The following is a 13,210-nucleotide window of genomic DNA, read 5'->3' as shown; positions in this document are numbered from 1 at the left end:
AACTAGGTAAGTCAGTTAAGGACAAATTCTTATTTTACAATGACTCCCTACCCCGGCCAAACCCTCCCCTAACCCGGCCAATTGTGCGCCGCCATATGGGACTCCCGATGACGGCCGGTTGTGATACAGCCCGGGATCAAACCAGGGTCTGTAATGACGCCACTAGCACTGAGATGCAATGCCTTAGACCGCTGCACCGCTGGGAAAGACAATGGGAAAGACAACAACAAAAAGACAACACTACTTACAGAAGGGCTATTCAACTGGTGGCCTGCGGGTCAGATCCGGCCCCCTTAATTTCATACTGGCCCTTTGATAAATTCTGAACAATAATACAAGATCTGCTAAAAAACACTATGGTCCTGGTCTACACTGAGTGTACTAAACATCAGCTCTCTCCAAGACATAGACTGACCAGGTGAGTCCAGGTGAAAGCTATGATCCCTTATTGATGTCACCTGTTAAATCCACTTCAATCAGTGTAGATGAAGGGCATTAGACAGGTTAAAGGATTGTTAAACCTACAAGACAACTGAGACATATGTTGTATATGTGTGCCATTCAGAGGATAAATGGGCAAGAGAAAATATTTAATGCATTTGAATGGGGTATGGTAGTAGGTACCCTTTTTGAGTGTGTCAACAACTGCAACGCTGAAGGGTTTTTCACCCTCAACAGTTTCCCATGTGGTTTTTAGAGGCTTCAAGAGCCTATGTGGCATGTTTGACTAACTTTTGACATTTTTCTATTCAGAAGGGGGTTAAATATTTATTTTTAAGAAATGCATATAAAAATGTTTGACCAAATACTTATTTTCCACCATCATTTGCAAATAAATTCATTAACAATCCTACAATGTGATTTTCTGGATTTCTTTTCCTCATTTTGTCTGTCATTGTTGAAGTGTACCTATGATGAAAATTACAGGCCTCTCTCATCTTTTTAAGTGGGAGAACTTGCACAATTGGTGGCTGACTAAATACCTTTTTGCCCCACTGTAATTTCCTGAATATTTAAATTCATGCACTTCTAAATGAATTGTATAACTTTGACCCAGAAGTATTTAAACTGCAGAAGCATTTGACCCAGAAGCATTTGACTACCTAACCTTTTAACTCCCAGTTACATTGTTATTTCAATTCTTTTTCAAAGTGTAGTGTACTTGGTTTAAGGGATATATCACTGAAGACCACCTCTTGCAGGGCATATCTCTCTATACTCAGCCAGAAGTGTCATGTCTAAACCAATTTAGAATGGGGCAAAATGCTAGAGCCTGGAAATATGTAGCATTTCATTATGTTGTCTTTATATGAATTTGTCTTTAGTGTTTGAACGGTTGAGGCTACAAAATATTTTGACCCCATTCCTGCAATGTACAACTCTAAGAAACATGTACATGCATTGGTTTCCATCTCTGATACTAATAAGAAGTTAGTGTGACCAAACACGCACCTAATGACAGAGAAATTAATTCCAAGCATACTTCCTTCAGACTGGAATTTGGCATTGTCTGATTTGACATTCAGTACCAGTCAAAAGTTTGGACACACCTACTCATTCCAGGGTTTTTCTTTATTTTTACTATTTTCACGAGGTAGTCACCTGGAATGCATTTCAATTAACAGGTGTGCCTTGTTAAAAGGTCGTGAGGAATTTCTTTCCCTCTTAATGCGTTTTGAGCCAATCAGTTGTGTTGTGACAAGGTAGGGGTGGTATACTGAAGAAAGCCTATATTAATGGCAAGAACAGCTCAAATAAGCAAAGAGAAATGACAGTCCATCATTACTTTAAGACATGGAGGTCAGTCAATGTGGAAAATGTCAAGAACTTTGAACATTTCTTCAAGTGCAGCCGCAACAACCATCAAGCGCTATGATGAAACTGGCTCTCATGACGACCGCCACATGAAAGGAAGACCCCGAGTTACCTCAGCAGAGGATAGCTTCATTAGAGTTAACTGCACCTCAGATTGCAGCCCAAATAAATCCTTCAGAGTTCAGGTAACATACACATCTCAACATCAACTGTTCAGAGGAGACAGCATGAATCAGGCCTTCATGGTCAAATTTCTGCAAAGAAACCACCACCAAAGGACACCAACAAAGAGACTTGCTTGGGCCAAAAAACAAGAGCAATGGACATTAGACCAGTGGAAATCTGTCCATTGTTCTGATGAGTCCAAATGTGAAATTTGTGTTTTCAACCGCCGTGTCTTTGAGAGATATAGAGTAGGTGAATGGATGATCTCCTCACGTGTGGTTCCCACTGTGAAGCATGGAGGAGGTGTGATGGTGTTTTGCTGGTGACACAGTCAGTGGTTTATTTTGAATTCAAGGCACACTTAACCAGCATGGCTACCACAGCATTCTGCAGCGATACGCCATCCCATCTGGTTTGGACTATAATTTGTTTTTCAACAGGACAATGATCCAACACACCTCCAGGCTGTGTAAGGGCTATTTAACCAAGAAGGAGAGTGATGGATTGCTGCATCAGATGACCTGGCCTCCACAATCACCTGACCTCAACCCAATTGAGAAGGTTTGGGATGAGTTGGACCGCAGAGTGAAGGAAAAGCAGTCAACAAGTGCTCAGCATACACTACCGTTCAAAAGTTTGAGGTCACTTATGTAGTCTCTTCTTAGCCTCGCCTCCCTCTTCATCCTCTTCTTTCTCCTTCACTCCCTCCTCCCCCTTTTCCACTTCCTCAAACAAGAAGTGTCCTTGTTTTTGCAAGAAAAGCTACTTTTTTGTCCATTAAAATAACATTAATTGACCCAGTGTAGACATTATTCATGTTGCAAATGACATAGGCATACAGAGGCCCATTATCAACAAACATCACTCCTGTGTTCCAATGGCACATTGTGTTAGCTAATCCAAGTTTATAATTTTAAAAGGTTAATCTAGTTTGAGACACAGACGCCTCACAAGTCCTCAACTGGCAGCTTCATTAAATAGTACCCCAAAACACCCTTCTCAAAGTCAAGAGGCGACTCCGGGATGCTGGCCTTCAAGGCAGAGTTCCTCTGTCCAGTGTCTGTGTTCTTCTGCCCATCTTAATCTTTTATTGGCCAGTCTGTGATATGGCTTTTTCTTTACAACTCTGCCTAGAAGAATATAAAATATCAAATGTATTCTGATTTGTTTTAACACTTTTTTGGTTACTACCTGATTCCATTTGTGTAATTTCAGAGTTTTGACATCTTCACTATTATTCTGCAATGTAGAAAATAGTCAAAATAAAGAAATATCCTTGAATGTGTGTGGCCAAACTTTTGACTGGTACTGTATCTTTCTGTTATTTGTTGAGATCCTTAGTTTTCAGACTATTTTAAAATGACTAAATACATTTTAGAAGTTTTTCATACTTAAAAATGGTGAGCAAGCCTTGTGCCGTTTCCATTTCAATGACGATAAAATGTTTTGGTTGCACCTTGACTCACGTAGTTGAGGGCCCTCCACTTCTTTCCTAATAACCTTTAGCAACATTTCATTTTAAGAAAAGTACATTATGGGTGGTTGTAAGTTGCTCTTTAATTAAAAAAATAAATAAAATGTTATATATATATATATATATATATATATATATATATACACACACACACACACACACACATTACTTCCGAAGAATAATGCCATGTGGAAAATGTCCCTGCTGTACTGTATGTTTTCAGATGAACTGATAACTGTGGCTTGGCTATATAAACTTTCCTGTGTGGGTCTACTGGGTACTTTACGGTGTTCCAAGAAAAAAGGCATAGGTCCAAGATTCCATGATCGTGCAAAAGGCCTGACAATCAGGTAGACCATGTAAGGCTGCGCCTGAGTTAGGCGGAAACAATAAACATAGGTAAACTATCTTAAGGAATGAAAACCATAGGCTACGTTCTTATGTCTTTCATTCTTGGCTACACAAAGAGTGTTCACACACACACACACACACACACCACACACACACACCACACACACGTCAATGATGTTTTAAAGCCACCATAAGTTCTTTTACTATGACTCCTCACAGCCCATCCCACTGAAAGGGTGCAGAGAGCAGTCACCACAAATACGTGGTCGGACGGGTGAGGCTAATCACCACTTCTACAGTCTGACTTGGAGACATTCACATTTTTATGATCCACACGGAAACTGGCCAATTCAACAACAACAAAAAAGGATGCCATTGTCAATGAAGAAATGTCCTCAAATAAGAAATATTCCAAAAGGTGACAGATAAAAAAAAAGAACAGGTAAATAAATACCTGGTAAATATTGTAGTTGTTTCACCTGAGAAATGATTGCGTAATGTTTATGGTTCAGATGACTAAGTTACTTAGTTACTTAGAGCCACATGTCATGTATCAGGACGCTAAAGTAGACCTTGGTCATGCCTGTCTGTCTGTACATAGGTAGGAAAGTTCTGTATGCAGTTGAAGTCGGAAGTTTACATACACTTAGACTGGAGTCATTAAAACTTGATTTTCAACCACTCCTCTAATTAGTTAGGACATATACTTTGTGCATGACACAAGTAATTTGTCTAACAATTGTTTACAGACAGATTATTTCACTGTATCCCAATTCCAGTGGGTCAGAAGTTTAAAAACACTAAGTTGACTGTGCATTTAAATAGCTTGGAAAATTCCAGAAAATTATGTCATGGCTTTAGGAAGCTTCTGATAGGCTAATTGACATCATTTGAGTCAATTGGAGGTGTACCTGTGGATGTATTTCAAGGCCTACCGTCAAACTCAGTGCCTCTTTGCTGGACAACATTGGAAAATCAAAAGAAATCAGCCAAGACCTCAGAAAAGAAAATGTAGACTTCCACAAGTCTGGTTCATCCTTGGGAGCAATTTCCATACACCTGAAAGGATCACATTCTTCTGTACAAACAATAGGACGCAAATATAAACACCATGGGACCACGCAGCCGTCATACCGCTCAGGAAGGAAACGCGTTCTGTCAATCCCAGAACAACAGCAAAGGACCTTGTGAAGATGCTGGAGGAAACAGGTACAAAGGTATCTATATTCACAGTAAAACGAGTTCTATATCAACATAACCTGAAAGGCCGCTCAGCAAGGAAGAAGCAACTGCTCCAAACCACCGTAAAAAAAGCCAGGTTTGCAACTGCACATGGGGACAATGATCGTACTTTTTAGAGAAATGTTCTCTGGTCTGATGAAACAAAAATAGAACAGTTTGGCCATAATGACCAACGTTATGTTTGGAGGAGAAAGGGGGAAGCTTGCAAGCCAAAGAACACCATCCCAAACGTGCTTTGCTGCAGGAGGGACTGGTGCACTTCACAAAATAGATGGCATCATGAGGAAGTCAAATTATGTGGATATATTGAAGAAACATCTCAAGACATCAGTCAAGATGTTAAAACTTGGTCGCAAATAGGTCTTACAAATTAACAATGACCCCAAGCATACTTCCAAAGTTGTGGCAAAATGGCCAACAAAGTCAAGGTATTGGAGTGGCCATCACAAAACCCTGACCTCAATCCCATAGAAAATTTGTGGGCAGAACTGAAAAAGCATGTGCGAGCAAGGAGGCCTACAAACCTGATTCAGTTACACCAGCTCTGTCAGGAGGAATAGGCCAAAATTCACCCAACCTATTGGGAGAAGCTTGTGGAAGGCTACCCAAAACGTTTGACCCAAGTTAAACAACTTCAGGCAATGCTACCAAATACTAATTGAGTGCATGTAAACTTCTGACCCACTGGGAATGTGATGAAAGAAATAAAAGCTGAAATAAATCATTCTCTCTACTATTATTCTGACATCACGTGCATTGCTTGCTGTTTGGGGTTTTAGTCTGGGTTTCTGTACAGCACTTAAGAGATATCAGCTGATGTACGAAGGGCTATATAAATAAATTTGATATTTCACATTCTTAAAGTAAAGTGCTGATTCTAACTGACCTAAGACAGGGAATTTTTACTCTGATGAAATGTCAGGAATTGTGAAAAACTGAATTTAAATGTATTTGGCTAAGGTGTATGTAAACTTCTGACTTTAACTGTAAATCCAATTCGTTATTATAGCTTGTTACCATGTTACCATAAATCACAACAGTATAAGATAAGTGTTTGCATTTCCAATAAACAACATTCCAGACACATTGCAGAGAAAACGGACATCAACATGTTGTCCTCTATTCCACCTACTACCATACCATACACATACAATTTACTGCACAGTAGACATGACAGATCAATTAGTCCTATTGTTGTCGAGTCTCCACGTTCCCTCACACTCAGACACACGTGTTCAATCTGCGCACACACTCACTCATTTAGTATAGAATGATCACATGAAACTGCCTCCATTTCAAAAAACACACACATCAAGAAAAGATAGAAATCAGAGTAAGGACATCAGATGAAATGGAATCACTTACCCTTCTGGCTGGCTGAGGCAGTTGACTCTGTTCTTCTGTGAGTTGAGGAATGTGTCTGCAGTGACTGACAGCTTCACTTCCACCTGCTCTGGCTCTGCACCGGGTCTCTCTGTGTCCTCAGTGACAAGACCGCTGGCTCTCTTCCGAAGTCTCTCGAGGATTGGGTCTCCTGTGACTGGAGGATTCACTGCCACCTGCTCTGACACTGGCTCTCCACTGGCTCCGTCTGTGCCCTGACTAAAAATGCTGTCTGTCCACTCAGTTCTGAGTGTCCCTTTGTGTTCTACCTTTGCAGTGTATGTGTTGGACTCGGACTCAGCGCTCTGTGCGAATGTGTCTGGCGATGCCTCTTCTCTGTCTGTGTTAAGTGGGAGTCTGTTCTCACCATCTGCACTGTGTGCGACAGTGTCTACGTTTGTTTTCTGGTCAGTGAAAGAGGGTGTGCTCGGTGCACCCGTGTCCTCGACAGTACGAGTGACTAAGTCCACTATCTCTGTTGTATGCGTGTCTAAAATCCTCTCCTCTCCGTCGGCAATGTGTGTGAGTGTGTTGTGCGTTTTGAGTGTGTCCTCTCGCCCTCTGTTGTTAGAGTGATTATTCTCAGCGCTGTCGGACTCGTTCACTCCCTCCTGTGGCTCTTCCTGGCATGGGGTCTGTGCATTTGTACAAGTGCAGGCCTCTGTTCCCGGGCAAGCATGCGTAACCACACTCCGGTTACTCCCTGACCCCTCCTCCTCTCCATGCTGCTCTGTGGTGAAAGGTAGGGCTGGCGACTCACATTCCATGAGCGTGTGCACCTGCTGAACCGGCAGGGCTGGTTCCACCCCCTCCTCCCTCTTTTCCTTCACCAGTGGCCAGACTTCTCTCGCTTTTCTCTCCTCCACCTGCACTAGGCTCGCCGGGTCACTCTCATCTTGGCACTCAATGTTTCTCTTCTCTTTGTGGACTTCACTCTCTTGATCTCTATCCCTGGTTTCGAACATTTCTTCAGTTTCTTTCTGCGACGCCACACTCCATCCCATTTCGGTGGCTTCATTACCATTCCTCCACTGTCTGCCCGTGCCTTTCTCTTCCTCCACTTTTACCTTTTCATCTCCACTCTCCTCCATGTCATCATCCAGGATGCTGTAATGGACCACTGATATAGTGACGTCCATGGCACTGCTGTTCTCTGGTATGGTCACATAATGTGAGCTTGCCCTGACATCTTCTGCATCACAGGGCATATGTTCCTCAATCTGTCTATTAGAATCTATGATGTTGGCCTCTTCCATCATCTCTGCCTCTTGAACTTCCTCGTTAGCAATTGTGGACACGTCATTAGATTTTTCCCTGACGTTGTCAGGGTCACAGTTCAGAATATTTTCCGCTTCCATAATCTCTACTTCTACTTCTTGACCGGTCGCAGCTGCCATCGTTTCAGTGATTGTAGAGGAGCCGGAAGCGTCAATGGTGACTGGTTTTGTGACAAAGGATTCCCCCTGTGTGGACTCAAGAGAACTGGAATTCTCAGGCTCAGTGAGGGAGATATCTGTGTTGGGATCGGAGGAGTCTATTTGAGGAACAGCAGGATCCTTTTTTTCAAGAGAAGTGTCCATATTATGAGGTGGAGTGTCCATCGTAGCGTCAGATGTCTCCATGTCTGGGTCAGACGTGTAACTAGTGGCGGCAGATCCGTCAGATATGTGATGTGAGGGAAAACTTTCAGGACAAAGAGAGTCATAAAGATCTACAAATACTGGTTTTGAGTCACTAACAGTGAGGTTAGTTTTAGGGGAAGCAGTGGTGTCTGTGTCAGGATGGCTGGCATCCATTTTGGAGACTACAGAGGCAGGTATGTCCATGTCGGCGCCAGGGGCATCAGTGGCAAACCGTAATGGAGTTGATTGGGTTGTGCCACTGACACTAGCTTCAGTGTGATCAATGGCAGTTTCAGACTCCTGTTTAACTGGTTCAGGTATAAATAAGTCAAAGGGGTTATCCAAGGACAGGTGTGGATCAGTGTCATAACTCCTGTTTAGGTTGGTGTCAAGACCTCCCTCAGTAGAGTGAGGGTCTGATATTGCAAATTTGTGTTCCGATGTGAAACTTTGAGGAAATAGCGATTCATACAGAGTTCCATATGCCTCTTTGTTGGCAGAGGACATGTCAGTGTTGGGGACAGTGCCGGTAATGGAGTAGACCGTGCTTGCAATGGAGGCTAGCATTTCAGCTGTAGATTTGTCAGTGCTTGGAACGGGGATGACCATTTCAGCGGGAGAGGGGCCAAGATGAGGAATAGCGGTGCTGACCTCTTCAGAGGTGACGGAGGTGACAGTTTCAGGCATAGATGTACCCGTGGTAGAGACAGAGGTGTCATTGATGGAGGTGGTGCCAATGGTAGTAACAGTGTCAGCAAGGGTGTCCACATCAGTAACAGAGTTGATCGTGATAAGAGAAGAGCTGACAGTGATGAGAATAGGGGTGTCAGTGTCGTCCGCCAAAGTATCAGGGTTGAGCGCAAAGGTCTCGGTTTTAACCACAGGGACAGGTGTGTCTGTTTCAGTCACAGAGGTTTCTATATTGGGGTCCAAGGCAATGGGAGAGGGATCAGTATTAGGGGTAACAGTGCTGATATTTTCAGCAACAACAGGTTGGCCAATGGAGAAGGTAACACAGGACTCAGCTTTGGTAAGTGAGAATTCAGTAACATGAAAGATAGAATCAGAAAGACCACTACTCACACGGTCAGAGCTGGGTAATGGGGAGTGGGAAATGTCATCTCTCTGGTTTGTGGTGTAAACTGTAGTAGGAGGAGAGCAAAAGGGTGTAGGTGGGCGAGATGGATAGCAGGGTGGTGGGATAGATGAGAAAGAGGGAGGAGTTGGGTTAAAGCGATCAACATCCATATAAGTTGTGTCAGTATGGTCTGTTGAGGCATAAGGGTTGTCACACTGAACATCAGGGCTCTCCTCTTCCTCTGAGGTCTCGTCCCACACCATCTCAGGCATAGCTAAAGGGGCTTTTCCTGTAGCATGACCCACTTCAAAAGGAATAATCTTATCCATCAGGGATTCCTGGGATTTTGATTGGTTGGTGACAGTCTTAGGACTGTCCATCAGGGGCTCCTGGGCTTGCAATACGTTGGGGACAGTGGCAGGAGGATAGGAGGTGACCCGTGTCGTAGTGTTTATGTCAGGCTGAGACATAGCGAACCTTACGCTCTTGTTCAGAGTGCCGCCCTGGCCGATGTCCCAGAGGCTGAGGTCCAAAGCCTCCTCCTCCTCTTGCCCTTTGACCTCTGGATTGGGGCTGTGGAGGACCACGACACTCTGGGATAGATCCCCGTCACTCTTCTTCTTACTCCTCTTCAAGCCGAAGGTGAACGTGCCGAACCTCTTGGGCTTGGCACGGAGGTCCATCTCTGAGTAGCTGAGGTCCTTGGCCTGTTTGCGAGCAATAGACGGAAAGGCAGAGGGAGGGATAGTGAGTAAGACAGGGGGAGGGAGAGGGGGGGCAACATGCTAAAAGAGAAAGATAGAGGCAGAAAAGGATGGGAGAGAAAATAGAGACCGAACATTAGAGTATGAAATGTTCATTCCGCTGCTATCAACTGTTTCGTAGAGAGCCAATAGGCTCACGGTATAATTTGCATGCGAATATCTCTTGATTTCATAAGAACCAAACCCTAATTACTCAGAGCTTGCAATGCTCCACTGACAACAAAAAGGCAAGAATCACTGGTATGTATAGAACAGAAGTTATAGCATCCTGCCAGTGTTTGTTCATCGGAGTTCATCTGTCTACACTTCAGTGAAAAAGGGAGCACGGAGACACCCTTCCAAGGCATACTTCAAAGTGTACTCCACCCTTAGTTTGAACAACATCAATTCCAGAGATACTTAAACCTGAGTGTGGTAATAGGAGAATGATTTCAATCTCCAGTGGTGTGTCAGATAGTGGGGATGAGGTGTGAATGATTGGGAGGAGAGCCACAAAGTGTTTGGTAGCTAATAATACAAACCATATCCTATCTGTCTGGACACCATTTTCCTATGATTATGTTTGATAAGACATAGTTATGTTATTCTGGTGAGTGTGCCTTTGTTGAACCTTGATGACAATGGAGAATGGAATGCAAAGCTTTCCATTATGCAATCTGGGCAGAGTTGAAAAGAATTCCTCTGAGTGAAACGCAGAAGATAACAATAGTAGTGAAACCTGAGTCAATCTACAGTATATGGATGGAGCAACTATGTGTTATGACACAAAGACACACACACACACACACACACTAAATGTGGAAAAAAGTTTGTTTATTTTCCTTGCATACAAAATCTTACACAACTTTTGATGCTGCTCATTATCTTTCTTGATATGCATTTCTCAGATTTGTTCCCCCCCCTTTTTTTGTGGTAGCCCACAGGTATAAGAAAATGTGAAATGCAAATATGATAACTGAATATATCTGAATAAATATGATGTTGAATGTTATGGGCTTGGGAGGTATACCGGGGTATCTGGAAATAGCCACGGGATGGTTTTTCAATACCATTAATATCGTTGAAACTATTTCTTTGAAGTTGTTCAATACATTTTAATATTTGTAGCTCACGTTTATGTAAATACATACAGTCAACTTGTGCAATACGAGATAAAGCAGATCGCGTTCTTCATTTCACATTATTTTACATTATGAAGCTTAACGTAGTTCCCCAGAACAGCTGAGCCAGTCACACAGCCAGCTACATTTCCTAATGTTTTGCTTAAAGTTAATCTTGTATTTTACAGAGAAAAGTAGGTTGTTTACACCAAGAAAAGTACCGGAGAAAAAGTAGCTACACAGTCAGAGTGCAGTCTGCTGATAGAATGCCGTTTGTGAATTCTCATCTGGGTGTAGAAGCGCAACTGAAGCACAAAATGTGTAACGCAGAGCAGAAATTACAATAAGAAGCATTTTACATCTGCGTTTAAAAAACGCAGCAAGATATTAAGCGTTTTATTTATTTTTCTGCGTGAAAAATGCTGAATTCTGCATGAAATAGCAAGTTAAACTTTTGGGTCGCGTTATCTAAGTAAGTGGCTGAAAAAAATAAGGTGACGGGGCACCATATTGTGTTAGCTTTCTGCCATGTTTGAGAAGTCAAAGGTGGATTGGATTAATTATTTGTAATTAATGACACTATCTTGATTTCCTTGTGTTTTTCTCCTGTCTGTTCTCGGCCCATTTTCTTCTCCCCCTTTTTCTTCAAGAAGAGCAGGCAGGCCCATTGCCCTAGCGACCCCAGACTCCACACAGGCACAGCGTGTACACATGCTGCTTCAGAGCCAGTACTGTTCTTCCTTCAGACAAGGATGCATCAAAAACTTAGTTAATTTGCACAATGTCTCGTTCACATTCGCTTGTAAATGTCCAAACTCACCAAAATTGACATTCAGTATCTCATCTCTGCATTCGGAAAGTATTCAGACCCTTTAACTTTTTCCCACATTGTTACGTTAAACTTATACAATATAATATATAATAAAAAAAACAATAAAACAATAAAAAAATAAAAATAATAAAAAAAATAAAAAAAAACTAAAATATTTACGTAAGTATTCAGACCCTTTACTCAGTACTTAGTTGAAGCACCTTTGGCAGGGATTACAGCCTTGAGTATGACGTTACAAGCTTGGCACACCTGTATTTGGGGAGTTTCTCCCATTATTCTCTGCAGATCCTCTCAAGCTCTGTTAAGTTGGATGAGTAGCGCCGTTGCACAGCTATTTTCAAGTCTCTCCAGAGATGTTCGATCGGGTTCAAATCTGGGCCACTCAATGACATTCAGGGACTTGTCCCAAAGGCACTGCTGCGTTGTCTTGGCTGTGTGCTAAAGGTCGTTGTCCTGTTGGAAGGTGAATCTTCACCACAGTCTGGAGGTCCTGAGCAGGTTTTCATCAAGGATCTCGCTGTACCTTGCGCCGTTCATCTTTACCTTGATCCTGAATAGTCTCCCAGTCCCTGCTGCTGAAAAACATCCCCACACCATGATTCTGCCACCACAGGTATAGTTCCAGGTTTCCTCCAGATGTGACTCTTGGCATTCAGGCCAAAGAGTTCAATCTTGGATTCATCAGACCAAGGTGCTTTTTGGTAAACTTCAAGCGGGCTGTCATGTGATTTTTATTGAGGAGTGGCTTCCGTCATGGCAACTCTACCATGAAGGCCTGATTGAGGGAGTGAGATGGCTCTCCCATCTCCACAGTTGCATGATTTGTTATTGTTTTGAATGTTCTGTTGAGGACCGATGCCCGAATGAACGTTCTACTAGCTACACAATGACATTCTCTGAGCTGCAATGTTCTGATGAAGATTTAGTCTAAAGTGCATTATAGTTACTTGGAAAAAACAACATTTCTAAAAAGGAGGCAAATCATTTTGTCATCACTGTAATAGAGTCAGTTTGACTATAGATGGAGCATAACTTTAGCTATCTAAGATTGAGTGACAGGACCGGCTTTTAACTAGCTAATGTTAGCATTTTTTAGAAATGTTTCTAGCTATGGCAATTGCCACCTATAAGTAAATTTGGCAACATGATAATGATGGCAAAGTTGTTTTCTACTAATTACTTGCCTACTTTAGCAATGTCATTGTATTTCTAGGCCACTATTGTGTCTCCTCAGATAATGTTAGTTAAATTGCTAGCTACCAAAGTCTGTGAGCTAACTAATGGTAGCTACTAGCCTGTTGACTATTGTTCAAGCTGCAGTCAGTCAGTCACCCAAAAAGGACTTGATTTAGATTGTCGTCTTTTTTGTGTTCGTGTTTTCTTT

General features: G+C 42.4%; 1 protein-coding gene across 1 annotated transcript in view; it reads right to left on the bottom strand.

Annotated features, from left to right (window-relative positions):
- The window catches only part of LOC135553331 (uncharacterized), a 44,499-nt gene extending 34,686 nt beyond the window's left edge, over positions 1–9,813 (bottom strand). The window contains exons 1-2 of the mRNA XM_064985487.1: positions 9,345–9,813; positions 6,413–9,077 (exon numbers count right to left, since the gene is read on the bottom strand). Coding sequence (XP_064841559.1) covers positions 6,413–9,077; positions 9,345–9,813 — 3,134 coding nt within the window. The remainder of the gene's footprint in view (positions 1–6,412; positions 9,078–9,344) is intronic.
- Positions 9,814–13,210: the final 3,397 nt, after the last annotated feature.

The sequence above is a fragment of the Oncorhynchus masou genome, chromosome 13 (genome assembly GCF_036934945.1).
Source record: "Oncorhynchus masou masou isolate Uvic2021 chromosome 13, UVic_Omas_1.1, whole genome shotgun sequence".
NCBI lineage: Eukaryota > Metazoa > Chordata > Actinopteri > Salmoniformes > Salmonidae > Oncorhynchus > Oncorhynchus masou.
This window is presented reverse-complemented; position numbering and strand designations above follow the sequence as displayed.